The 26,548-nt window shown below is 39.8% G+C and overlaps 2 protein-coding genes and 1 non-coding gene across 5 annotated transcripts; 1 reads left to right on the top strand and 2 right to left on the bottom strand.

Annotated features, from left to right (window-relative positions):
• The first annotated feature begins 1,029 nt into the window (after nt 1-1,029).
• Nucleotides 1,030-18,840, top strand: LOC110517711 (cytochrome P450 4B1). Of its 3 annotated transcripts, XM_021595639.2 has the most exons (12): nt 1,030-1,316; nt 1,489-1,633; nt 1,752-1,796; nt 2,177-2,304; nt 2,576-2,706; nt 3,119-3,273; nt 3,716-3,822; nt 12,401-12,591; nt 13,385-13,518; nt 15,555-15,619; nt 16,108-16,190; nt 16,814-18,840. In XM_021595639.2, the coding sequence occupies exons 1-12, from the start codon at nt 1,125-1,127 to the stop codon at nt 16,989-16,991; spliced, it is 1,554 nt and encodes a 517-aa protein (XP_021451314.2). In that variant the 5' UTR covers nt 1,030-1,124; the 3' UTR covers nt 16,992-18,840. The 3 variants fall into 3 exon arrangements, with proteins under 3 accessions (XP_021451314.2, XP_021451318.2, XP_021451324.2); XM_021595643.2 differs by lacking the exon at nt 1,752-1,796; XM_021595649.2 differs by lacking the exon at nt 16,108-16,190 and having other exon boundaries at nt 16,814-16,991.
• A 1,481-nt stretch (nt 18,841-20,321) lies between these two features.
• LOC110517685 (nuclear inhibitor of protein phosphatase 1) lies at nt 20,322-26,167 on the bottom strand. Its single transcript, XM_021595618.2, has 7 exons — nt 25,718-26,167; nt 25,453-25,513; nt 24,516-24,669; nt 24,075-24,301; nt 23,645-23,789; nt 21,993-22,057; nt 20,322-21,821 (listed from the first exon to the last, which is right to left on the bottom strand). The coding sequence occupies exons 1-7, from the start codon at nt 25,768-25,770 to the stop codon at nt 21,468-21,470; spliced, it is 1,059 nt and encodes a 352-aa protein (XP_021451293.1). The 5' UTR covers nt 25,771-26,167; the 3' UTR covers nt 20,322-21,467.
• Nucleotides 24,915-25,077, bottom strand: LOC118964376. The gene has a single exon (XR_005051424.1).
• Nucleotides 26,168-26,548: the final 381 nt, after the last annotated feature.

Below are 26,548 nucleotides of genomic sequence, written 5' to 3'. Positions count from 1 at the left end.
TATATAGCCTTGTGAATTTTCAATAAAGTCCAATACATATGTGAGAATTCTAGTATTGAGCAATATTAATGTTTTTGTAAATTTCAGACACTTACCTGATGTTGGAAATGAGGCCCAAACCATAAATACAATAATTATGGCAGAGGTAGCGATCATGATTACAAACACTGATGAGGCAGATTACTTTAGCATTGTAATTTTTTTTAAACACAGGTAATCTGCTCTAAAATGTGTAGGCTACGGGCCTAAGCCAAAACTGCCACTTAATGTTTGTAATTTAAAGCTATAGGAAATTAAGCTGAAGTTACAAATCTAACAGTTGACTCAGTATGAAACAGAAATAAAAAATAATGCTTTACATAAACATTTACGAACACCTCCCTCACAGATGTTTCCTCAGAACCAATGGCATAGGCTGTGGTGTAGGTGTCAGTGACACAAAATGGTGCCCTTGACTAATTTTGTCTGTATCTCCATTTTCCATCAGCGGGTTTGCATGCAGCTTCTTGCAAGGCGTTATCACCATGTGAGAACATGTCATTAGTCACTAGGCTTGTCAGCCTTCATTGGAAATGTTGGTTCCATTGCATTGCAATTGCTATTAGAAACTGAATGTTCGCCCTAGATCTTGGCCTTTATGTTGTTTTTCAGAGAGGGATAGCCAATCAAAGGGTTAACAGGAAGTCAACATGTGCTACCTGACTACAGTATATCATCTATAGTTATATTATAGTAGAGGTTGATGGCCAATGTCCAACATTTGGTTGTATTTTGTCCAGCAGTGTCCTCTTCTTGGGGTTCCCCGGGGTTGTGTGTTCTCCTGATAATATAGCGCTATAATCAGTCATAATAACTGTCAGGGGAAAAAAACATGATTCTGATATATGCAGAGCTGAATATTTGAAGATATCATGTATTTAAAAATAAACAAGAATTAGATACATCAAGGTAAAGAATTGGTAGACAGTGCTGTGTTATCTCCAGAAGGCGGGACTCCGCCCGTAAATGACCTCAAACCACCCACCCTACTCTCTTCTGCTTCTCGCAGTTGTGTCACTCACCAGACCGTCACCTTGTGTTGTAAAGTTGTCAATGGTAGCCTCGGCAGGTAGACGTCCATTGCAATGGAGTTATTTGAAACGTTGAAAAAAGTGACGCTGGATTCCTATCGCATTCATCACTTGGTTGCAATATTTAGCTTGGTCTATGTAATTCTTAAAATCTCTAAACTTATTGTCAAACGGAATGAATGGATTCGGGCGCTCGAGACATTCCCAGGACCACCAAAACACTGGCTTTTCGGTCATGTCCGAGAGGTAACGTTAGGTTCAAATGAGAATTTCTTTAACGTGCACATTGAGGCACTGCAAAATTGTTTCCCCCGTGTGGAACATTGTACCGTCAGCTTCAGAGGCAGGTTTCGGTGTGTCATGCTCGTGCATTTGTTGCTTTATTTTATAAGTGCATGTTTTCTCTGTTGTCTTGCAGTTTAAAGAAGATGGGACCGATATGTATAAGGTTGTCAAATGGGGAGAGTCGTACCCCCTTGCATTTCAAATGTGGTTTGGTCCATTTGTGTCCTTCCTCAATATTCACCACCCAGATTATGTCAAAACCATCCTGGCATCAACAGGTTGGTCTCTTTGGAACGACAAGACACATTATTTAAACTAGTTGCATCTATGTAATGTCTATCTATGGAATCTCACCACATGTGATAGAATACCCTGTTTCACTCTCTTTCTTAATAGAGCCCAAAGATGACTTTTTATATAGATTTCTAATTCCATGGATAGGTAAGGTTGCATTGTCTTTGCCAAAGTCCCATATGCTACAAATATTGAACCAACAAAGTTAGATTCTATGTATTTAACTGCAGATATTTTAAGAATAGGCATTTTCTAATGTTCATCCCTTTGGGTGCAGTTCTGGTTTTCAATAACATTCTGACCCATGCCACTTAGGCAATTATACAGCTATGGTTAAAATGTATATTCTTTAGTTCTATTATTTTGCATGAACGTACAACATATGTGTTTCTCAGGATATGCTCTCTCTCTCTCTCTCTCTCTCTCTCTCTCTCTCTCTCGCGCTCTCTCTCTCCTCTCTCTCTCCTCTCTCTCTCCTCTCTCTCTCCTCTCTCTCTCTCTCTCTCTCTCTCTCTCTCTCTCTCTAGGGGATGGTTTACTGGTGTCTGAAGGTCAGAAATGGTTCCGCCACAGAAGACTGTTGACCCCTGGCTTCCATTACGATGTTTTAAAGCCCTATGTCAAACTGATGGCTGATTCTGCCAAAACTATGCTGGTGCGTTTTGCTATCTCTACCCTAATTACTGTATAGGTTGACAACCATAGCCTATTTGGGGGGAATTTCTGGATACAAAAAAACTAATTGCATAAGAGTTAAAGTCACATATTCTGCCAACTGTATTAGAATGCTGTATAGTTTGACAACTGTATTTGGAGGGAAATTCTGCATGAACAAGCTAAAGGGGTAATTTAATAAGGGAGTGATGTGCTATATGTCACTGTCCATCTTGTGCAAGTTGACTATGTCTGTCCTCTTTCTGTTCCAGGACAAATGGGAGACTCACTCAAAATCCGACGAGTCATTTGAGTTATTTGAGCATGTGAGCCTCATGACACTGGACAGCATTATGAAGTGTGCCTTCAGCTCCAACACTAACTGCCAGACAGTGCAAAGAAGGTCAGTCAGTGAAATGTTTTTAACCACTGCGTCATCTGCCATTTACATCTGCCCATGTTGAATATCTTGTCTTGTCAGCGTAAATGTTCTATAAATTGTAAGCCCCAACCCAATACTAACGCTTTTCTTTCTTGTCCTTTAACTAGGGCCCAGGGCCCGTATTCGCTAAAGTTTCAGAGTACGACTGCCGATATAGGATCAGATTTCCCTTTTTAAATCATAATTAATACGAATATAAAGACAGAGGGGACCTGATCCTAGATCAGCACTCCTACTCAGAGACTTGTTGTGAATACGGGCCCAGAGGTTTTCGGGCCAGATCACATGATCAGGAAAAACGCATGGCCCTGCCTATCAGCAATGATTGAGTGGAAGTAACTTATACTTTTCTGTTGTTTTTCTCTTGTTTCAGTGGAACCAACACGTACATCAAGGCTGTGTACGAGCTCAGTGATCTGGTGAATGTCCGCTTCCGGATCTTTCCCTACCACAGCGAGTGGATCTTCCAACTTAGCCCACATGGGTACAAATACAGGAAAGCATGCAATGTTGCACACAGTCATACAGGTGCGTTCTGTGAATGAAGGTTGAAATGATTATCTTAATCCCCTGTGCCAGCAGGTCTCAGCCCTGAAAACATTTAGATGTATGAATTTGACAAAGCAAATATACCCTGAAAAAGCAGCATGTATGCATTCACCTTGTGGAGTATGCCTGTATGCATTTTCCAAAGATTATACATCTTGTATTCATGTACAGCTATAGGCTTAACCATGTTATAACCATGTCATAAGAATGCGCTATGCTGCCACTGCTATGTCTGATGCTCTCCCATGATGTGTTTCTCGGGAGCTTTTCCCTAGCCACCGTGCTTCTACATCTGCGGTGTTTGGGGTTTTATGCTGGGTTTCTGTATCGAACTTTGTGACATCTGAGATGTAAAAAAAAAAAAAGGGGGCTTTATAAAATACATTTGATGTCAAATTTGATTGATGCCCTCTGCTTGTAGAGGAAATCATACGAAAGCGAAAAGAAGCCTTGAAGGACGAAAAGGAACTGGGCAGGATACAGGCTAAGAGAAACCTGGACTTTCTGGATATCCTGCTCTGCGCACGAGTACGTCACACCTCCTCTATTACGCTACGGAACTATTACCCACCATTATGCCATTTATGCAGTCATCTAGCCAGGTCATTAGTTAAAAAAACGGCTCCATTGGCGATGGTATAGTATGTCATTGAATGAAGCCAATTCGAAAATAAACTCATCGTAGCCTCAAGATCGCCAGTGTGCTGGAGTTGATTTTCTATTCATTATAATCTTTCCATGCCACTGGTAACACTATAGCCTGAGTGCCAGTTTGTTTGTGCTATCCAACTCCTTGTCAGTCATTGTCATGCCAAACACATGCCTTGGCTTGAAAATGAGCAAAAGAGCACAAACAGATCTGGAACCAGGCTAGTAACACTATAGGTGTGTGAGTTATACCTTTTCAATATAATGAAGCCAAACAAGGAACAACATGCAAGGTAGAGGTCGACCGATTAATCAGAATGGCCGATTAATTAGGGCCGATTTCAAGTTTTTATAACAATCGGAAATCTGTATTTTTGGACAGCGATTTTGCCGATTTTTTTTATAAAAAAAAATAATAATTACACCTTTATGTAATCTTTATTTAACTAGGCAAGTCAGTTAAGAACACATTCTTATTTTCAATGACGGCCTAGGTGTGTTAACTGCCTCGTTCAGGGGCAGAACGACAGATTTTCACCTTGTCAGCTTGGGGGACCCAATCTTGCAACCTTACAGTTAACTAGTCCAACGCAATAATGACCTGCCTCTCTCTCGTTGCACTCCACAAGGAGCCTGCCTGTTACGCAAATGCAGTAAGCCAAGGTAAGTTGCTAGCTAGTTAAACTTATCTTATAAAAAAATATCAATCAATCAATCATAATCACTAGTTAACTACACATGGTTGATGATATTACTAGATATTATCTAGCGTGTCCTGCGTTGAATATAATCTGACTGAGCATACAAGTATCTAAGTATCTGACTGAGCGGTGGTAGGCAGAAACAGGCGCATAAACATTCATTCAAACAGCACTTTTGTGCGTTTTGCCAGCAGCTCTTCGTGGTGCGTCAAGCATTGCGCTGTTTATGACTTCAAGCCTATCAACTCCCGAGATGAGGCTAGTGTAACCGAAGTGAAATGGCTAGCAAGTTAGCGCGCGCTAATAGCGTTTCAAACGTCACTCGCTCTGAGCCTTGGAGTGGTTGTTCCCGTTGCTCTGCATGGGTAACGCAGCTTCGATGGTGGCTGTTGTCGTTGTGTTGCTGGATCGAGCCCAGGGAGGAGCGAGGAGAGGGACGGAAGCTATACTGTTACACTGGCAATACTAAAGTGCCTATAAGAACATCCAATAGTCAAAGGTTAATGAAATACAAATGGTATTCCTATAATAACTACAACCTAAAACTTCTTACGTGGGAATATTGAAGACTCATGTTAAAAGGAACCACCAGCTTTCGTATGTTCTTATGTTCTGAGCAAGGAACTTAATTGTTAGCTTTCTTACAGAGCACATATTGCACTTGTCGTGGAAATTTCCTCTATTTACCAAATCATGGGAGCAAACCACACACACAAGTCAGAGTTAGTTATAAAAGTCCATCTTTAATTATATGAGCTCTATCACAACCCTGTGACTCTCAGATCGATTCAGTGTCTAACCATGAATTCTCTGAGAGCCCCCTTACAATGCAACTGAGTTCCTTTAATAGCAAAGACACACATAGTCAGACAGCATAGACATAACTCATCGTTCAGCTTTGTCTCCTTTCCCAAACCCAGAACCATAAACCAATCCTCCATTACAACAGGCATATATCAAATTGTCATTTAGATGCAACCCACTCTAAATACAAACTCCTGGACAAACTCACGGAGAGGAGGGTGAGGCTATAGGTTAAGATAGAAACAACATAAGAGGGAGCATAGAATGATTCCAGACACTGCAACCTTCCTTTCCCCACTATGGGAAAGGTAGAGAGTGAAAGATATGTTTACACATGATGACACTTTGACCTCTCCCCTCTCAGCGGCCATGCAACTTAGTCTTGACATAGAACAGATACTGCAACCCTCACCACAGAATAACACAAAAATACCATTCTGATGAGAATTAACTTACACACATTTGATGAATATAAAACATCTTACATATGTTACCAACAAATTCTGAATCTTCCCTAACATTCCCCTCTCAAGGGACTCAGTTCCTTTTGAAGAATCAGAATAGTAACATACTCAATATTTTAAAATTCAAATCCCCTCAATGTCAAATACCTTAGCTTATATGTAAACTTTCTCCCTTCTGAAACTAAGACAAACTTGCACATGTTTTAATAACACAGAATAATCCATTTGAGGAAAATAAAAACATAACATATTTATGCTCTTTCAATTACATAAGAACCAGTGTCTAAACACAGGCCTCCTCACAACATATAGGACAGACATCCCTCTAAGTACTCATGCTCAGAAATATACTTAGGAATAGAGAATAGGTCATTGAAATCATTCATATTACAAATCATAAGTAACAACCCAACTATTTATCAAACCAATATTTAGAATATTTAGCACTCCTCAGTGATTCAAATTTGTCTTATCACTCAAAGTAAAACCTCAATTTAACACACATCAATATTAGCAGATTTACATACAGTATAATTATCCCATAATTCTACTATTAACTTTTTTAATCATGATTTTAATACAGATCAGTATCTCAATGCATTCTTAATCTAAATTACTACAATTTACATGGTGTAGACCTCTTCAATCAATCTGATACCACAAAAGTATAAACAATTTTAATGGCACAGTTAGATTAAACCCCCCCCTCTCAGGCACGGCATCTTCTGGCATCTTCGTTTTTCTTCAAATAGCTTTACAGTTCAAAGTGGACGGCCCTTGATAATGTCCCAATTTCAATGTCTCATCTTTACCACTTATGTCTTGTCCATTCGTCAACCAACATACCAGCATCATAAGAAAAATGTTAGAACAGATCTTTCTCCATGATCACTCCAAGTGGATTCTCACAGTATGAGAGAACCATGAAAGAAAAGCAGTTGATAGCTTAGATCTGATACTGTACACCAATTTCTGGCTTGGTTCTTTTCTCTCGGTAGAAGTGGTTAGGAAAGCCTCCTTCAATGCCTTTGTCTCTCTTCTTCAGCCAGTTAGAGGGGGTTTTGAGGTACACACACCATTCGGTCCAAATTATCTCTTCCATGCATTAAGATACCGTCTGATGTCACCCTTCATGATAACCTCGAAAGAACAGATCAGAACAACAGTTTAGTTCAGTTCATTAACTACATGATAAATTATTACTTTTACCAATTATTCTTAATACACATATCTAAACATATTTCACGGAGAATATCAAAACATTCTATTGAAACTATTCTTTCAAATTGGTTTATACTCCCCATCTCACTGTCAACTCCATCGTAGAGCCAAGGATCAAGAAATTAGACCTATACCCCTCGGGAATAGAACAAAACAAACACAACAATACAATACACTCAACAATACAATACACTCATTCACATATCACTTAAGTTGTATAACTTCAATTCAAACCCTCAAAAAACTGAATCCTCCCCCATGTTTTACACACATCTCTCCGTATGAGAGTAATGTAAAACAAAATTTCAGCTAACCTAATCAAATTAAAATCACTAAACTGAAGAAGAAAAAAAAAACACTCCACAAAGAAAAATTATTTAACCCCTATGGTCATAGGAAAATAGACTTAAAGCAGCATACCCTTAGTTAAAAGCAATGCCCTCTTCACACTGGTCCAAATTACAAATATGGATTAAGAAACATATTTACCAATTACACAAATTATTTTGAAAGCAGTATTACAAATGACCATACATTTATTTTCCAAATGGCTTTCCAATGCGGGTGATCAAGCCACAACGGAAAGTCATCAGAAGGTCATAGGTCATACAAAACCCTCCAAAGCAGTGTTTTGCACTATATGAAACAATTTGCAAACAATAATCAACTAGTTCCAAACATTTTCGTAATTCCATGTTCCCAGAACATTCCTTTATCAAAAGAATTTGCGTGTGTAATGAAAAGTCAGAAAATAAAAACTCATTACAATCCCAATGTGGTGAGTGCCCCAATTTCACTCACTCTCCCCAAGAGTATATTCCCTGGACACATTCCAGAGAGACAGTGAAATATCAATTTTCCCGAAGAAAACACAAAAACACTTAGTATTCATTTACACTACATTGATTCAGAAACTCAAACGTGAACTATAAACCAAACCTAATGATAATTCCACTGTACCTCAAATCATTAATCATAAGTTTTAATCAAATCAATGTATATGCATGATAAGTTAAATCAACTCCTAAAAAAAACGTTTAATCAGCAACCTAATAATTTAAATCTGTCGATATAAATTTAGTAAAAACCAATCCTGATTTTTTAAAACAAATCTAAAATCCTCCAAAAGTCGGTGCTGTCTCATCATCTAAAAATACAAATAAACATATTTTTTCCCCCACTGATATCCACAAAGGTCAATACTGTTCAGCACATCCATTAATGATCTTCCTTTAGTCTTTACAGGGTCTGAAGTTCCAATGTGTGCAGATGATACAGTGATAAATTCATGCAAATAACAAACTACACAAGAACTCACTACTATAATGATTCAGATGACAAAATTGCTAAGTGACTCATGTTTACATCTCAATAAAATAAAACACAGTCTGCATGTTCCTCAAAAAACAACTACTGATGTAAAAAGCTCCTGGTGGTATCTGATTTTAAGTGCCAAGGCATCATACTTGATTCCAACCTTTCTTTTAAAAAGCAAATAATAAAGGAACTCAAATACCAAATTCAACCTAGCTAATTTACCAAAACATATGAAATTGTTTTGACTACACTATATAACTACTATAACAACACTATAATTAAAATCTATGATACTCCCCCACTTAACATACTAGTTTAGTCTTTGCCCCAATCTCGCTTTTCAACATTCATACCCATTCAGTCTTCTGTCAACAGGTTCTCATACCATTCAATCCAGCAATCACCTTTAATGACCTGACATTGTTCCACATAATGGAAACATACCATAACCTTAGAGTACATGAACTTTCCTGCTCAAATTTACTGGTGTTACTTAAACAATTAAACCAAGAATCAATAACAATCAGAAGCTATCCTTACGATGTTTTATGATTCATACATCCAGCCTCCCAATTCTCATAGCCTAATACAGTAAATATAAACGCCACAAATCTATGATGCCCACCTAGCGAATCAGCTGCTAGAAATACAGAAAAAAAATGGACCTGAACAACGGTCAAAACAATTAGAGTAAGGTTATTGTATATTCAAACTAATAACGCAAATGTACGTTATTCTACAACAATCTACCTGCCTCCAGCAACTGTCCCTGACAATGAGCAGCCAACATAACAACTCACTCTCTTACATACTTTCAACTCAACTTTCCTACTTCTTTTTCCCCCAGTTGGGCAAAAATATAACCCCTCTCATTTCAACGTTTTTCCCTTACCTCTATCGTAAGATTAAAACCTCAACTTTATAACTTCCTCTTCTCTTTGCTCTCCACACTTATGAAATGTATCATATTTCTTTAAAAATAACACACACAGCGCCAAAATTATAACATGCGTCAGTCAATCTATAAGAATGAAAAACATTTCGGTAACCACTTTCCTATCGCCATTCTCTCCCCGCTATCATTCAGAGTGTCTTTAACTTAGGTAACTGTCTTCTCTATTGATACAGTAATTTAAATACGACCCAATTCTCAATACATTATTCCAGCAGATAATTTAGTGAACAGACATCGTCTTGCATCAGAATTCGCTTCGTTATTGTTTTAAATTGAATTAGCCTATCAATTTAACCTAAACAATCTATTGAAAACGTTCAATTTATCTCTTATACAAACACTAGCGACCATAACTTTCCAGGCAAAACATACAAATAGATTATTTACAATCAGAAACTCTAAATTGAGCCAGCGCCGTGACTGGGAATGGAACTCGGGCCTCCCGCGTTGCAGGCGAGAATTCTACCACTGAACCACTAATGCTATTGCCAGAATTATCCGGATATAAACCCCATTTACAAAGTAAAATCAAAACACGTCACTATTGGTAATTCCCAGAAGAATAATAGCCCAATTTTAATAGTACAAACATTGCTCCAGCTATGATTCTCAAATTCCAAATGAATATATTAGCAATCAAAGAATAAAATCGACACTAATGACTAGGAAACAGTAAAAGTAGATTATGTTTACTTATGCAACGTATTTCAATTACTTTACTACATCACTTTAATCACGCAATGATAATTAGCTTGATGGAAAACCTTAGGCTTTGTACAACATTATAAATTACATCGAGCATCCCTCGAATTCTATTTAACTTTATGGAAAACAGTTTATTCAATAAATCCCGCAATTTCTCTCATACTGGGAAGAAAAATGATAACATGTTCAGACCTTAAAGGCAGTTAAATTTCAAATGTTTCCCCCAGACGGAGATACTCCAATATGCGTTCTATAGTTACATCGTTAGGGTAAAATAACCAAAAGTGGACACACTCTAATCAGTTTCTAGAGCTCAATTTCCCAGATTTTGTAGATTATTGTAATAGTGCTTAAAAACTTAATCTTTATCAAATTATCCATTTAAGATATCAACTCAAAACCTACGTACGTCTACGAATGGGTGGTTTAAATTGTATCTAATCATTTTCAGCATTACTTTATACACACATACCATTTATCATAATTTCAAATAATTCACAGAATCCATATAAAATTTAAGAAATCTTAGTTACTCACACACTTTCAGGATCATCCACACAGGATTGGTCAGATTTTTCACATAGAACTTTTCTGACGTCCACACAGAACATCAAAAGGTTTGCCCACACAGAGTAAACCCTACCCCGCTCACACAGAACGGTCCGACTCACACAGAGTAACCCTACCCCGCTCACACAGAACGGTCCGACTCACACAGAGTAACCCTAGGGCATACCTGGCTAGCACATTTAAAATAATTGGAATTCACCACATCTGAGGGTCACTTAGACAAATCACACAGACGCACAGAATGAGGTCCTTCTTCCAATAGGGCTTCACCAAGTGCCGTGTTTCACCTAGAACACACAGACCCCCTGGCCCCTTCACCCCGACAGACCTCACCAAATCCCCACTGTGATCAATTCAGTGTCAGGAGGGCTCTTGGTCACTGGCAACCGGACAGCGCAGAGTATCTTTTGAGTCCACAAAACCCCCAGATTACTCTCCTCTGACTCGGCCCTGCTTACGCCGCCAAGGTGCCTTCCTTACAAAGGAATTCACGCTCAGAGTATAACAGGCATAATTAAAAAACTCGACTTCAAATCTGTGTGTGGTTCGCTCACCATTTTCTTTAAAAAAAAACTCAGTTCGAGATGTGGTATCCACTCGGCTCGCTTCCTCTTGGATCAAAGGTTGGTCCATCTGCTTCGTTTCCCGAAGTGTGGTTCTCCCTGAGATCCCAAGTTTAGGGGATCCCTCGTGCACGACTTATTTACCTAGATCATAGGAACGGTCACCGAGTGAAGATTCACATCCCATCCTCGTCGCCAAATGTCGTGGAAATTTCCTCTATTTACCAAATCATGGGAGCAAACCACACACACAAGTCAGAGTTAGTTATAAAAGTCCATCTTTAATTATATGAGCTCTATCACAACCCTGTGACTCTCAGATCGATTCAGTGTCTAACCATGAATTCTCTGAGAGCCCCCTTACAATGCAACTGAGTTCCTTTAATAGCAAAGACACACATAGTCAGACAGCATAGACATAACTCATCGTTCAGCTTTGTCTCCTTTCCCAAACCCAGAACCATAAACCAATCCTCCATTACAACAGGCATATATCAAATTGTCATTTAGATACAACCCACTCTAAATACAAACTCCTGGACAAACTCACGGAGAGGAGGGTGAGGCTATAGGTTAAGATAGAAACAACATAAGAGGGAGCATAGAATGATTCCAGACACTGCAACCTTCCTTTCCCCACTATGGGAAAGGTAGAGAGTGAAAGATATGTTTACACATGATGACACTTTGACCTCTCCCCTCTCAGCGGCCATGCAACTTAGTCTTGACATAGAACAGATACTGCAACCCTCACCACAGAATAACACAAAAATACCATTCTGATGAGAATTAACTTACACACATTTGATGAATATAAAACATCTTACATATGTTACCAACAAATTCTGAATCTTCCCTAACACACTTTAACTTTCTTCTCCAACACTTTGTTTTTGCATTATTTAAACCAAATTGAACACGTTTCATTATTTATTTGAGGCTAAATGTATTTTATTGATGTATTATATTAAGTTAAAATAAGTGTTCATTCAGTATTGTTGTAATTGTCATTATCACAAATAAATAAAATAAAAAAATCATCTGATTAATCGGTATCGGCTTTTTTGTTCCTCCAATAATCGGTATCGGCGTTGAAAAATCATAATCAGTCGACCTCTAATGCAAGGATCTGATTGTTCCTTATGGTTTTCAATCCAGGACGAGGACCAACAGGGCCTGTCGGATGAGGCTATCCGAGCGGAGGTGGACACATTCATGTTCGAAGGCCACGACACCACAGCCAGTGGGATCTCCTGGACCCTGTACAGCCTGGCCTGCAACCCGGAGCACCAGCAAATCTGCAGGGACGAGGTCATCAGCGCCCTGGAGGGGAGGGACACCATGGAATGGTAGGTTCTACAGTCCAGCACTCCTACTCTGAAATGCTTTATGAATACGGGGCCTGATTTACTGTCCTAGTCATGTTGTATGTTAGATATGCATTCATTTTTGCTGCAGGAGAGTGACATGGAGTGGAAGGCTGTTTTGTCCAGATGTATTGATCATGCTGTGCGGTGTATGTTAGATATGCATTTAAGTTTCAAGGTTTTATTTGGTTATTTTACAGTCCGCAGCTACAGTATATATAAATATAAATTACTCTTTTGTTACTTTGGGGATAATTTACTGCACTGGTCTAAATCAGGGTCACACAGAGTGTTTCTTGGTGGTCTTAAACAAATCTACTTTGAAACAAAAGTATACACCTCACACACATGGTTATGGGCTTAAAGAAATTAAGACACCTGTACTATGTCAGATATAGAGTTGAAATGTATTATATTTTAAGTTTGCATCCCAATATAACACTTTATATACGTCACAGAAGACTGAAATATAACAAACTGGTTAGACATAGAAACCTACAAAAAATGTAATATTTATTAATTATGAAATTATGAAAAATATTAATAACATTCCACCATGAGGCCAAATAGGGTGCTTTTGGTCATTGATTGCAGCTAAGGGCTACACAACAACCAATAGGCTCCATGTTTGGAACTAGTGACCAAAGCCATTCCTTTATTTAAGATATAGATAGAGTAAAGGAAGGAAAATCAGGTCTGTATTTCCTCTTAGATTGGAGCCACACATGTTTACTAAAAGAGAATTGATATAAAGAAAATGTTCTGTATTCTTCAGGGAAGATCTCAGTAAAATACCGTACACAACCATGTGCATAAAGGAATCCCTCCGCCTCTACCCTCCTGTACCTGGGATATCCAGGAAGATAACCAAACCCATTACGTTCTTCGATGGGAGGACTGTGCCTGAAGGTAAATGTTGCATTGTGATGTACCGAAGGGGACTTTTTTTGTACGTTTTATTGGACTGAGGCGAGATAGTGGTAGGAGAGTGGGTCACACAGGCAGTGGGGTCGGAACCAAACCCAGGCCGACACTACACCCACCGCCCCAGGCCATACGGGGGACTTTTTAAATTATAGTTTTAAATGCACAATGGCTCTGTGCCTTAAAATGAGGCTGTAAGTGGTTGCAATGGAGTCCTCCGTAACCTTTGCCTCAGTCACCGGCTATAACAAATTAAATATTAACTCACGTTTGTTTGTCTCCAGAGCCAGTTCTCCGTATAGAATTGTGATTATGTCACCAACTAGTTAGTATGTAGAGACTAACTGCAACTTGTTTAATTCATCTTTTTCATAAACAATTATGTATTTCTAGTGGCAGTTTCTTTGACACACATTAAGCCTAGTCCTGGACTAAGTAAAATGTTCGTTTTAGGTCCTCCATTTAAAGTGTTTTTTAGTCCAGGACTAGGCTTAATCTCTGTCCTGGAAACAGGCCCTTAGTGTTTTCTATATCAAATGAATTGGTGCTGTTGGAGCATTCTCACCATGTTCTTCTCATCGTGTTTGTTACTGACAAAAACAAAAAGTCTGTCCAGATAGCAGAGGTGCGACCAAGTCAATGTCATTGCTCTTTTGGGGTGGCAGGGTAGCCTAGTAGTTAGAGTGTTGGACTAGTAACTGAAAGATCGAATCCCCGAGCTGACAAGGAAAAAATCTGTCATTCCATCCCTGAACAAGGCAGTTAACCCATTGTTCCTAGGCTGTCATTGAAAATAAGAATTTGTTCTTAACTGACCTGCCTAGTTAAATAAAGATTTTTAAAAAATGTTTTAATGGTTTCACAAGTCATAAGTAAGTCTCAAGTCAAGACCATCAAGTCAAGTCGCAAGTCCTAAACTTTGAGTCATAATATGCTCTTCACCAAATGTAATACCATTTCATATTTTTAACAAGAGTAATAGTTAGTATATTACATTTACGCAAATCATGAATGCTTTAAAAAATATCTATGTATGTATTACTTTCCAAATACACGTTATATTTCCATGGAAATACATGGGTAGCCATGAGAAAGACCCCCCCAATAGTGATCGACTATCGAGGATCGCTATGGGGCGCAATCGGACGATGTAGGCTTGTACAGAATCGCCCAACCTTAACACACACACACATACACTCTCTCTGTGTGGTTACAGTAGGCTAACGTATGTCAAGGGTTTTAGGAACAGCAGTAACATCAGGCAGAATTTAGGTTACCAACTGCCTATCCAGTTGTAGCTCAATCTTGGGTACAATGATCACGTTCCCGCACTGACTGTGTGGAGGCTCACTGATTTAACGTTACGTTAGCCAACATGACACACTAGTAAAGTAATAAAATATATAGCTGTCGGCTATATTAGCCACGACTTACCGTTCTTTATGCAGCTTCAAATGTCAAACAAAGTTGGAAGATTTTGTTCCCCCGTCTGTAATTTTCTTCCTGCATGTTCTGCAAGTTGCAATCCGTTTTTTGTTGCTACAGCGTCGTCTTTATATCCGGAACTAATAATTTTGGGTATCATCTTTCCAAGGGCTCCATCTGAAATCATCCGCCGACGTTCCTCTGCACTGCCAGGCACAACTTTTTCTCAGCTGGCACAATTTGATTGGCTGCTGTCCGATTCAAACTGTAATCTGTTAAATGAAGAGTTAATGCGCTGCACACTTTTTTTTAATAGCATCATTTTTAATATTTGGGCTTGGGGGAGGGTATCAAGTCAGGTCGAGTCATAGGGCTCAAGTCCAAGTCAAGTCACGAGTCATTGGTGTTAAAGTCAAAGTCTAATTGTAAGTCATCATATATGTGACTCGAGTCCAAGTCATATGACTCGAGTCCACACCTCTGCCAGATAGTGTCTCTTTCTGCTTCAGTGGATGGATCCTTTTGCAGCATGGACAATACAGATGTCAAGCCCTAACACTGTGGAAATATAATTTCTCTCTCTTTACTCCCTCTAGGTTGTCTTGTTGGAACCAGCATTTTTGGCATTCATAGGAACGCGACCGTTTGGGAGGATCCTAACGTATGCACACCATCTTTATAAACACCATTTTCTCATGAACATTTAACTGGGTTAATATAATTAATGATTAGCAGTAGAGGAAATGCTAGCTTGAGCAGCTGAACATGCGTCATAAAATCCTGTGTTTCTGGTCACAGAGGACAAGGTCTGCAGTATTGACAGGAAACAACATGAGGCTGTTGCTGAGTTAGTTTGTAATGAAATCCTTGTGATCTAGCAGTAAGCCCATGGGTCTGATTTTGACTAATCTATCGCTATAAGATTCAGGGTATACACAATAGGGAACTGAAACCTGTTTCCACGCCCCTTTATACAAGCCTGGTGGCAGTTTGTCTCACCAAGCCTGGTTTGTTTGTGCTGTCTTGTCGACTCATAAGGTCATGTTTGCAGTGACTATGAACAAGACAACATATTTGGGACCAGCTGTCTATGCACAGTCTTTCCCACTGTTTCAATTTACTATTCTATTTTATTTTGTATTCTCGTAGGCATTCGACCCACTCCGATTTCTGCCCGAGAACTCTGCAAAAAGATCACCCCATGCCTTTGTCCCCTTCTCTGCCGGCCCGAGGTTCGTTACCACACCAGTGCCACTATTTAAGAGAACAGCATTGGCAGCAGGGTTTGGTTCTCACATTAGTAGTCTGGGACTATGATGGAAGCATAGAGCTACTCATTTACCTGACTGGATTTTGGAGCCCTTTGGTCCCTTGATGCCTGTGACCTAGATCCAACCGAACTATGTTAACCCCAATTGTTGTGTCAGAGGGGGACAAATATGTTGTCTAGCATGGTCCCAGGTCTGTTTGTACTGTCTTGTTTGGCATGACAATGAAAGTAGGAGTTGGCAAAATAGCACAAATGGATCTGGGATCAGGCTAGATCCCATCCCCCTCTGATACAACAGTTGTGATTATAGGTCTGTGGAGTAGGGTCAGGCTGAACTCACTTCAAAGAGCTGTAGGTTGTCTGATGATATGATCATGTTTTATTATGTAAAAGAGCTATAAACCTTTGATAGTCTTACTGCATAACTTATTTATTACACAGGGTGAATGTATAGTAGTTCTACAACTAAATGCTTTCAAATGTATAGCCCACTGTGCAGGACTGGCATTGGTGAACTGTACAAATAACACTTCACTGACTCAATATGTTGTCCATGTTCGTCCGTGTTCTCTTCTCCCGCTATAGAAACTGCATTGGGCAGAACTTTGCCATGAATGAGATGAAAGTGGTGGTGGCACAGACACTCAAGCGATATCAGCTGACCGAGGACCCAATGAAGAAACCAAAAATGATTCCAAGACTGGTGCTCCGCTCACTCAATGGGATCCATCTGAAAATCAAACCTGTCAATCTTGAACCATAAGGAATGTATAGTTGCACTTGTCTTATCCGGCATAGGCTACTGTTTTATGGAATGCTCATATTATTATTTTTTAACACGCCAATTCGCCAGGAAATGGGAAATAAAACAAATGTTAGATTTAAGGAATATTTTTCAAATATTAACTTCTCAAAGCTGTATTCAGAATTTAAATTTAAATATCCATGTAAGGAGAACTTTATAGAATGTCTTCTACAAAGATGAAAAACACTCATTTATGTTACTAATATATTTTGCCAGCAACTAACTGCCTAAATGTTGTTTGTTTTTTCCTTTTGACATATAGCCTATGGTAAGTCAATGTCCCTTTGAAAAGGAATAGGCAAAGAATTGAGATTAATGTTATTCTCAGTATTTCAAATAAACGTGTGGCACAATCCATTCATTTGCATTCTCTTAAAGGGACAGAGTGTACCTCTGTCCCTTTAAGTACAATAAGAGGTTCTTATAACATGGTTTCTCTTTGTTGTTGCCTATATGGCTTACCTCGCAAGTTTGTATGGTGTTTCCAGCACGCTACCTCAACTTTAAACACTTCTTCCCTCGCTGTCACTTGAATCTACATAGCGTAATATTTGTTTCCTTACCCTGTAAGCAGGTGTGACAACAATCCATGCTCTAGTTTAGTTTGCCTGGCAGTTTCCACACGCGGTCCCATTCAAGTCATGGGACTGATATCAGCATTTTTCACACGTTCAAATAATCGAGAAGTGAGCTTGAGCTTCACGATACTTTTGGATGACTTGGACATGAAGCACAAAAAAATTGAATATCAGTTCCATGAATGGGATTTGTGCCACAAATGCTAAAATGGTGCCAGAGAAACTCAACCGAAGCAGAAATTGCTGTCATACCTTAGACTCCATAGACTGCTTACAGGGTAATGAAACCAATGTCATTTTGTAATTGAGTAAACTATCCGTTTTACAATACTTATCATTTTGTATGGTAAATCCTACCATGTGGTGAAATGAATGTGTTCCTTCCTTGTCGTGGTGATTTGGGGAACAAAACTGAAAAACAGATGGTCGGAAATGCATGGTGCCACATCAGGGGCCTGTGCAGGAGGATGTAACGTTGCAGAACGTTCAGATAGAAATGTGTTGTGTAGAACAGAAATGGTCTGAATAGGGAATCGTGCCAGCTCTATCCAGTCTATTTCTGTCTGCAATAATGTGTTTTCCAATCCCTAAACACACCCAAGATGCTATGGTACAGGGTTGGGTCGATTCCAGTCAATTCAGGATGTACACTGAAATTCCAATTCTCTTCAATTAGGAATTTGGTTTACTTTCTGAATTGACCCCAAACCTGCTACGGTGTCACATGAGTATGTAAAGAAGTCTTAACCACCACCCAACAGTTAGCATCCATACCACTGGGTGAAGGGTCACACTATGGGCATCTGCCAGTTGATGGATTGAGAAACACTAGGTGCGGTTTCGGCTGGCCTTCAACACATAACCGACAGACTGGCATGCTCTGGCCAACACTGATGACTGTGTTCAAAGTCCTCACAAATGAGTCTGCCTGGTCTATGTCTATGGAATATTCTGGAATAGGTTTAACACTTGGCATTCATTCATGCAACGTGCTGGTAGATACTGGTATTTAATACTAAAGATGGCTACTATCCTTGGAATTAAAAATTAACTGACAAAATCCCAATTGAATCATGGTGTTTGAAGATATAGGCCTACTACCATGTAAAAACGACACTTCTGTAAACCGCACAAAAAAAATAAATGTTTGTGACAAAATTCAGTTTTTATTTACAGTGGATTATGTGAATAAAAAAATCCAACATCATCCGAAAGTGGGACAAAAGGTCTGGGTACACGTGTCTGTCCATCTGTACAAAGTTAATGCAAATAGCATGGCTTTTGCAAGTTCTCAAATACCACATACATGTTTCATTAAATCAGTAAAGGGGGCATCATAAGAATGTATTCTGCTGGTGTGAAAACTAAACACAGTTCTTTGAACATCAAGAAGCTACATTTTGACAGTCATTTTATGGGTGCTTTGATGCAGGACCATGTGTACCACATTTGAAATGTAATCATTTCAAAAGGCCTGTGAAACAACTCAACATCAAATTGCACCAACTGAGAACCTTACAGTCTTAACTCATGTGACCAATCCATTTTATTGGTGGCTCAGATCAGGCCAATTTACATTGCGATATGTAAAATCTAGAGGACTTCAGGACTCACTAACATTCAGGCAGAGTTGCTGCAATCTTTTTTTATAATGGGAAGATAGTATTTAAATATACTCTGCGCAGTCTAATAACTGTTTATTACTGAGATTGATTGTGAACGTAAACTGAGTAAACATTAAATTCTCTCCTCGCTGCACTCATCTTGATAGCACTGTAAAAATATAAACCTATAGTCCTATTCAGTCTTTAGGAAAATTGACATATCTTTTTTCAGAAACTCTGATCTACTTGTGTCAATTCCTATAATAATCCATCTTGTATAAAACAGTTAACATTACAAGTTTAACAGATTTAAAAAATAACTGTACAGTCCATTCAGAAAGTTCAGACCCCTTGACTTTTTCTGCGAAAACAAGTAATTTTTGCAAATCTATATATTTAAAAAATATATAGGAATAATTTAATTACTTAAGTATACAGACCCTTTGCAATGAGACTCAAAGTTGAGTTCAGGTACATGTAGAGCTGGCCGCCTGGCCAAACTGAGCAATCGGGGGAGAAGGGCCTTGGTCAGGGAAGTGGCCAAGAACCCAATGGTCACTGAAGGAGCTCCAGAGATCCTCTGTGGAGATGGGAGAATCTTCCAAAATGACAACCATCTCTGCAGCACTTCACCAATCAGGCCTTTATGGTAGAGTGGACAGACAGAAGCCACTCCTTCACAAAAGGCACGACAGCCCGCTTAGAGTTTGCCAAAGGGCACCTAAAGACCATGAGAAACAAGATTCTCTGGTCTGATGAAAACAAGATTGAACTCTTTGGCCTGAATGCCAAGCGGCACATCTGGAGGAAACCTGGCACCATCCCTACGGTGAAGCATGGCGGTGTCAGCATCATGCTGTGGGGATACCTTTTAGCAGCAGGGACTGGGAGACTAGTCAGGATCGAGGGAAAGATGAACGGAGCAAAGTACAGAGAGATCCTTAATGAAAACCTGCTCCAGAGCGCACAGGACCTCAGTCTGGGGTGAAGGTTCACCTTCCAAAAGAACAACGACCCTAAGCACACAGCAAAGACAATGCAGGAGTGGCTTCGGGACAAGTCTCTGAATGTCCTTGAGTGGCCCCGCCAGAGCCCGGACTTGAACATCTCTGGAGAGACCTGAAAAAAGCTCCCCAAATAAAGGTCTGCCAAGCTTGTAGCATCATACTCAAGAAGACTCGAGGCTGTAATCACTGCCAAAGGTGCGATTATGTAAATGTGATATTTTCAGCATTCTATTTTTAATAACTTGCTAAAATGTCTAAAACACTGTTTTTGCTTCGACGTGGAGTATTGTGTGCAGATGGATACAATTTTTTTTTTTAAATGCACCTATTTTAGAATAAGGCTGTTAAGTAACAAAATGTTGGAAAAAAATCAAGGGGTCTGAATACTTTCCGAATGCACTGTATATGCATGTTTACAGTGAGCAAAAATACTATGTCCAAAGATGATATTTGTTTGAAGTCTAAGACCTTAAAGAAGGAAGTGGAGATCGTAATATGGAACTCACAGTGACCAACCATATAACGATTAGGCTGTGATACCAGTATCGCAATGTTTTTCCCATAGCAAAAATGGCAACACGGAGCAGGTCCTTTAAAAACCTGCTGTAATATTGGGTGCTGTAGCATGGAAAATAAATCCATGTGAATCTGGATGAGAACATAATGATGTTTGTTTCCAACATAAGGGCTGTTTTCCTAAGTTACATTCGCTTCGTGTTTGTTTCCCTGCACGATGCCTGACTATCAATTAGAGGTAAAATATCACGGCCATGGGACACTGATTTATGCCACAAGTTACTCTTATCTGACCAACTGACTTGGTCTGCCAAGTACTGCCTTTTTTACATGACTTCATTTGTAAAACACATCAAACATTCATCTCCCGAAGGAGTGGTGTTCCTGTCTTCATGGAATGTACTACTGAAGACTTTCGGATAATCTTTAGGAGAACGAGGAAGTAACGTAGAAAACATTGACAAAACAGTCTTAAGAAAAATCGATCCGCCTCCAACGGGTCATGGTCCCTGATGTCTCCGCCCATACCCTGAGAGTCAGCCCTGCCTCCACCACATAGGCTCTTTCCCAATTCGGCTTTCCTGGATTTCTCATGTCCTCTCTCCTCGCCTCAAAATACATTGGAGAAGGTCCAAGAGGAGACACCTTGGATCTTCTACAATGCATGAGAGAGGAGGTAAAGTACAGAGGAAAGACGAATCGAGAAAGAGCCATAGTGTAGGGAGAGGGTTAGATTAGTAGGGAGGGGGTGGGCTTCTTGCCTGGCCATGCCTCTTTAGCATACTTTTTCTTGCGGGGCTCGTTGAGGACCTCGGAGGGATAGGGGCCTGTAACGGGGACAGGGTTGAGGGTGACAGGTGGCTGGGGGGCGTCCGGGGCCAGGTTCACCTCTGGGGCAGGGTTGGGGAAGGGCAGAGGGAGACCCCCCAGAATAGTGGCTCCGCTTGGGGCCCCGGCGTGGTGGCCCTCGTGGCTGGTGGGTGGCAGGTCCCCGTAAAGGCCGCCGCCGAAGGTGTAGTTGTGGATGCGCCTCGTCACAACGTCGTCCATACTAAGTGAGCCGTGCCTCTCCATTTTCTGTTTCTAGAGTGGAAACGACCAAAGACTGAGTAGTAACTCATCTGTAGGCTATTTATAGTGTTTGTTTCTGGGATATCATTGCAATTATCTTAATTATAGGCTTCCTTAAACTGAAATGTGACCGTATAAAAGGATCTTGACACCTCATGCAATAGATGCATTTTAGTGGCTTACCTTTATAGGGACGACAGCAGTCTGCACCATGTTCCTGAAGCGCCCCACAGAGGGATCAATGTCCTCTGTAAGGTTTCAAGAAGCACTGAGTTACTGCATGCATTACATGAGTGAAGCAACAGGTTTTAGATTGGCACAAAGTTCCTTATTTTCACCCAACCTCAGTTTATATAATTACTTACAGCACCAGTCAAAAGTTTGGACACCTACTCATTTCCATGGTTTTTCTTTATTTTTTACTATTTTCTGCATTGTAGAATAATAGTGAAGAAATCAAAACTACGAAATAACACAGGGAATTTTGTAGTAACCAAAAAAAAGTGTAAAACAAATCAAAATATATACTTTACATTCGAGACTCTTCAAATAGACCCCCTTTGCCTAAATTACAGCTTTTGGCATTCTCTCAACCAGCTTCATTAGGTAGTCACCTGGAATGCATTTCAATTAAAAGGTGTGGCTTGTTAAAAGTACATTTGTAGAATTTCTTTCCTTCTTAATGTATTTAAGTCAAACAGTTGTGTTGTAAAACAATATACACCCCTACCTTGTCATCCTATTTGGTAAAAGACCAAGTCCATATTATGGCAAGAACTGCTCAAATAAGCAAAAGGAAATGACAGTTTCTCATTACTTTAAGACATGAAGGTCAGTCAATGCGGAAAATAAAGAACTTTGAAAGTTTCTTCAAGTGCAGTCGCAAAAACCATCAAGTGCTATGATGAAACTGGCTCTCATGAGGACCGCCACAGGAAAGAAAGACCCAAAACATCTCAACATCAACTGTTCAGAGGAGACTGCATGAACCATGCCTTCATGGTCGAATTGCTGTAAAGAAACTGCTACTAAAAGGACACCAATAAGAAGACTTGTTTGGGCCAAGAAACACAAGCAATGGACATTAGACAGGAGGAAATATGTAATTTGGTCTGATGTGAGTCCAAATGAGAGATTTTTGGTTCCAACCACCGTGTCTTTGTGAGAAGCAGAGAAGGTGAACGGATTATCTCCGTATGTGTGGTTCCCACCGTGAAGCACAGAGGAGAAGGTGTGATGGCGTGGGAGTGCTTTCCTGGTGACACTGTCAGTGATTTATTTAGAATTCTGCAGCGATACGCCATCCTATCTGTTTTGCGCTTATTGGGACTATTTGTTTTTCAACAGGACAATGACAACACACCCCCAGGCTGTGTAAGGGATATTTGACCAAGAAAGAAAGTGATAGAGTACTGCATCAGATGACCTGGCCTCCACAATCATCCAACCTCAACCCAATTGAGATAGTTTGGGATGAGTTAAACTGCAGAGTGAAGGAAAAGCAGCCAACAAGTGCTCAGCATGTGGGAACTACGTCAAGACTGTTGGAAAAGCATTCTAGGTGAAGCTGGTTGAGAGAATGCCCTTGAATGAGTAGGTGTCCAAACTTTTGACTGGTACTGTAAATTAGGGTCCATGTTTACAAAGCATCTCAAAGTGAGAGTGTTCAACTAGGATCAATATTTTCTTTTAGATCATAATTTCTTTTTTTTTTTATGTCTCTTAGACACTTTGTGAAATATGACAGGCACAGAAACACTTTTTCCTCAACTACAGATAAAGAACCAATACTTGGATACTGGTGCTAGGCCAATGGGGTTGAAGAGAGAGCTTACCCGGGTTGATGACCTCATCGTCCTCGTTGAAGGTGACTCTGGAGTTCCGCCTCTTCCTCTTGGGTCTCTGGATCTCTAGGTTGCCCTCCTCGATGGTCAGGGTGGAGATGCGCTTGTTGTGGGCCGTGTTGAACTCTGTCAGGTTCTGTCACAGCCCAGACAGGGGGATGGATGAATGTTTGGGAAAGGAGAAGTGAAACAAAGTTAATAGACTCATGTGCTTAATAGGAATAGCCTTGTCTAAACACACAGAATTGGAAACAGCGAGAGCTAAAAAATTTTTTAAAAAAAATGTAAACTGACAGAACAAAATATAACTCACTATGTCCTGTTTAACAAAGTGTATCTATAGCTACTGTGGTAATAGTACACACCCTCCTTACCAGCATGTCTATACAAATGCCCTGGTAGACAACTACTGGAGACACACCTCTAACTCGGTCTCCTCCTCTGGTAATCCTAAGAGGCCCTTAGACCCCTCCTCGTCCTCTCCGGCCTTGCTGTCCCCTGTGGCGGCATTGGTTCCTTGCTGGCTCTGAGGTTTCTCCCGGATGGTGTAGGCTCTCGTGGACGCCCCAAACGACATGGTGGAGTCTATGGGGACCTGCTGAGGCTTATTGGGCTCCAGGCGGATGTGTCCCAGGAAGGTACCATGCGCTGAGAACGTAATTTACAACCTTCAAGTCCACATATCATGTAGGGATGTAGTTTATAAAAAGTGAAGTAAAGAGTCAACAAAACATAATAGTTCCATAGCCTTTATTCTACAGTGCACTCCTCTAAGGCAATGCAACTGTTACATTGAGTTTTTGTTACTAGCTGAAGTAAGATACAGTATTTTACAGACTAATGTACACGACAGTTCACTTACTGCTGTTGTTATCAATAAGGAACACCCTCTTCAGGTGCTTGTGGTAGACCAGGGCAGCATGCACGCGTGAACATGACTGGTGGTCGATGGTGAAGTCACACATGTCCGGGTTCCTCCCGAATAAGTAGTACTTTTTCTCGTCAATGATCAGTTTCTACAAAGATTCACCATCATAACGAACAGATATGAGAAAATACATGTATTGCCCTGTCACAACATCATAGCCAGGTCCCATTTATAATTCTGCTTTCTTGCCAACTCATCACTCATTCTCACACCAAGCTGTTTTAGCAAGACAATTCCGTAAGGAGTCTGCAAGAGATCAGAAACAGACACCCAGGCTAACAACACTGATAACATTGAATGAAATCCTTTCCAGCTGTAAGAAACAATTTAAATCACTGTGCCTCTGAGCCATAACTCAAGAGTGCACCTTCACACTCATGAGCTTAAATATCAGGGCTGCTGTTTCTGTGGCACCTTTCTTAAAACCCAACAATCACGGAACTCAGACACCAGTGTGTACTGGTGCTGAGGACAGCCGGGTCCATATCTGGTGCATGCATGTTTGATCAATTTGTTTATTTAGTTAAGTACACCATGACACCTAGCTACCTATACTGAAGGATACAGACTGAAGTATACTATATTGTATATTGTGTATACTATATTGAAGTAGACAGTCTAGACTATTGACATTTAAGGGTAAACTACATCACATAGGACCACATATGGTTCTCTATCAGAGCTTTTGATAAAGCTGGTACAGTTGGTCAGTACAGAATGTAAGTAAACCCATCAGTTGCGTTATGGATGATCTATTATGCAAGATATTAGGCATATTCTAAGGAACAATACAGAATATCTACCTTGTTTGAGTGTGGCTAATACAGACAGGCAGTTCAAATGTTTGCCCCGTGAAGCCCCAAGCTCTTACCTCGACCATTTTGTCACCTTTCATCACGTCCAAATGGAGTCCTGGAGGGGGCTTGCCTGCCCTGAAAAGAACAAGGACCAAAAGCTAAGCACACCATTCAGTGAAATGTATCAGCTAGCTAGCATGTGTTAGCTAATAAGACGTGGCTAAAAGGAATACATACGTTTCCAGCTACAAAATAAAAAAAGTAATGCTGTTTTGTGATTTTGCATGCACTTGATGTCTTTGTATAACGTAAATATCTCGAATAATTGCATTTTCTCACCATGTTGGACAATCAAAAGATGGTAAGTTTGTAGCAGTTGCAATTGTCGCCATCTTGCAGCATTATCCCATTCACAAACACGTTGAATGCTGGGTAAAATGTTCCCTTGGTTTGGGAATTGTAGTTTTGGGCGGGTTAATCCGTTGACAGCCAAATCTCCCCGTCTCTGCCCAAATGGACGAAAGGAAAGTAATGCATTCCATTATCTACAATGACTTGATTCGACCCTAGAAAAAAGGTTACCTACTGAAATGTAATGGCAACTATGAACATACACGCACTAACGCATACAGTTATTATGCCTAGGTTTCATTATCGCGCATTCCCTTGAATCAGATTGAATAACTTCAAGAATAGTCAATAGAATAGACCATTTTTTATTGAAAAGTCACTGAACAGAAGAACAGACTACTGGAGCAACATCCTTGTTTTATATTCCATTTATAGACTGAAAATTGTAGGAAGTTGCAGTGCAACATTACATTTTGGTGCATGTTCATGTAGCTTCCCATTTATCACAGACCATACAAGTTTGCAGAATGTATTTTAATTAGACCTTTGGACTGCTATGGTATAGAGTATATAATGTTTATTATTCCTGAGGGGCAGTTTGCTTTACAGCTGATATTGAGAAATCTATTAAAAAATATATTCACATACAGAGAACAACATGAATAGAATAAAAAATTCCACAATGCAAAACTGTACTGCTAGGAATCATCAATTTCCCATAGGAAACATGGTGAGTTGTTTCTTTTTTGATTGTAGGCAACTAATAAAATGTTTATGTCTGCATAAAATAAGCAAACAATAAAGAAGTAAAAGCCATGT

This window comes from Oncorhynchus mykiss, chromosome 3 (genome assembly GCF_013265735.2).
Source record: "Oncorhynchus mykiss isolate Arlee chromosome 3, USDA_OmykA_1.1, whole genome shotgun sequence".
NCBI lineage: Eukaryota > Metazoa > Chordata > Actinopteri > Salmoniformes > Salmonidae > Oncorhynchus > Oncorhynchus mykiss.
Note: the sequence above shows the minus strand (reverse complement) of the source record. Positions and strands in the feature narration are given on the sequence as shown.

What these genes read in the sequence shown, in the direction of transcription:
- LOC110517711 (XM_021595639.2), top strand. Translation starts at nt 1,125, where the DNA reads ATGGAGTTATTTGAAACGTTGAAAAAAGTGACGCTGGATTCCTATCGC. An exon ending in AACCATCCTGGCATCAACAG is followed by an intron (nt 1,634 to 1,751) that starts GTTGGTCTCTTT and finishes CTTTCTTAATAG; the next exon opens with AGCCCAAAGATGACTTTTTA. An exon ending in ATTCTGCCAAAACTATGCTG is followed by an intron (nt 2,305 to 2,575) that starts GTGCGTTTTGCT and finishes TTTCTGTTCCAG; the next exon opens with GACAAATGGGAGACTCACTC.
- LOC110517685 (XM_021595618.2), bottom strand. Translation starts at nt 25,770, where the DNA reads ATGGCGACAATTGCAACTGCTACAAACTTACCATCTTTTGATTGTCCA. An exon ending in AAGGTGACAAAATGGTCGAG is followed by an intron (nt 24,670 to 25,452) that starts GTAAGAGCTTGG and finishes GAATCTTTGTAG; the next exon opens with AAACTGATCATTGACGAGAA. An exon ending in CCTTATTGATAACAACAGCA is followed by an intron (nt 24,302 to 24,515) that starts GTAAGTGAACTG and finishes TTACGTTCTCAG; the next exon opens with CGCATGGTACCTTCCTGGGA.